Source organism: Austrofundulus limnaeus, unplaced genomic scaffold (assembly GCF_001266775.1).
Source record: "Austrofundulus limnaeus strain Quisiro unplaced genomic scaffold, Austrofundulus_limnaeus-1.0 Scaffold206, whole genome shotgun sequence".
Classification (NCBI taxonomy): domain Eukaryota; kingdom Metazoa; phylum Chordata; class Actinopteri; order Cyprinodontiformes; family Rivulidae; genus Austrofundulus; species Austrofundulus limnaeus.
In genome coordinates, this window is record NW_013952608.1 from 993,256 (window position 1) to 994,253 (window position 998).

The window sequence follows — 998 nt, forward strand, 5'->3', positions numbered from 1 at the left end:
CCGTTTTACGTTAGCCGTTAGCTTCTCCAGTCGATCACACGGTCACGTGGTTTCTGAGCTCCAGCTGTTCTGTAGAACCTCCTTGTTCTGAGCTTAATTTCCTGCCCTGCTCAGGTTCTTCAGTTGGACCAGCAGAAGTGGCAGGCTGCTGCGGGGCTCCACCAGAGACGCCTCTCCTCCACCCCCATCAAATCGCCTCCCAGGAGTGAAGCTCAGGAGTGCAGCGGCATTCAGCACGGAGATGTTTTAGGCTGTGAAAGCACTTCTGTGGGGAAGAGAAGTGAGACCCTCGAGGACAAAGTGAGCACCGACGATGAGGAAGAAGGCAAACAAGAGATGTCTGACATGTCCTCAGACTGCAGCTCTGACTTTAGAGGTAAAGAAGTTGTGGTCAAAGGAGCTGCTGTCTTCCCTACAAGGTCTGAGCCTCCATATGACAAGAGGTCTTATCAGGATGAGGACAGCTTCAGGGACTCGGAGACAGACACGCCACATGAGGAAGATGAGGAGAGAGACGGTGCTGAAGACTCAACGCTGACAGAGGACAGAGACAGCCAGCAGGGAAGGGTTGTGTTTGACGATGACGACACGTGGAACGACCTGGACCACACGGCTGCCGGTGAGACCAGCGAGTGCAGAGCGTTCAGTCCGGTTCCCAAACCCACAGTCTGTGGAGCTTCACCACCGGAGAAGACTCTGTTCAGGAAAGTGGCAGCAAGCAAAGCTGTAGAGCCTGACAAAGTCCCGGAGCCTGATCCACCACCTGCCTCTCAACTCATGACCAGGTTGTTCCCCTCGCTGAAGCCAAAAGCCCAGAATGCACCTGTTCCCCCTCCGTCTGCTGCCTCTGAGTGGAAGAAGCCAGAAGATGAGACAGGTTAGACAAACACGACCTCTGTGATAGATCTGGACATACTGATTTTAAATTCTCAGTTTTCAGTAGTGTGTGTGTGTGTGTGTGTGTGTGTGTGTGTGTGTGTGTGTGTGTGTGTGTGTGT

General features: G+C 53.3%; 1 protein-coding gene across 1 annotated transcript in view; it reads left to right on the forward strand.

Annotated features, from left to right (window-relative positions):
- The window catches only part of cpap (centrosome assembly and centriole elongation protein), a gene marked incomplete at its 3' end in the record, with an annotated part of 18,207 nt that overhangs the window by 12,205 nt on the left and 5,004 nt on the right, over window positions 1-998 (forward strand). The window contains 1 exon segment of the mRNA XM_014018988.1: window positions 115-877. Coding sequence (XP_013874442.1) covers window positions 115-877 — 763 coding nt within the window.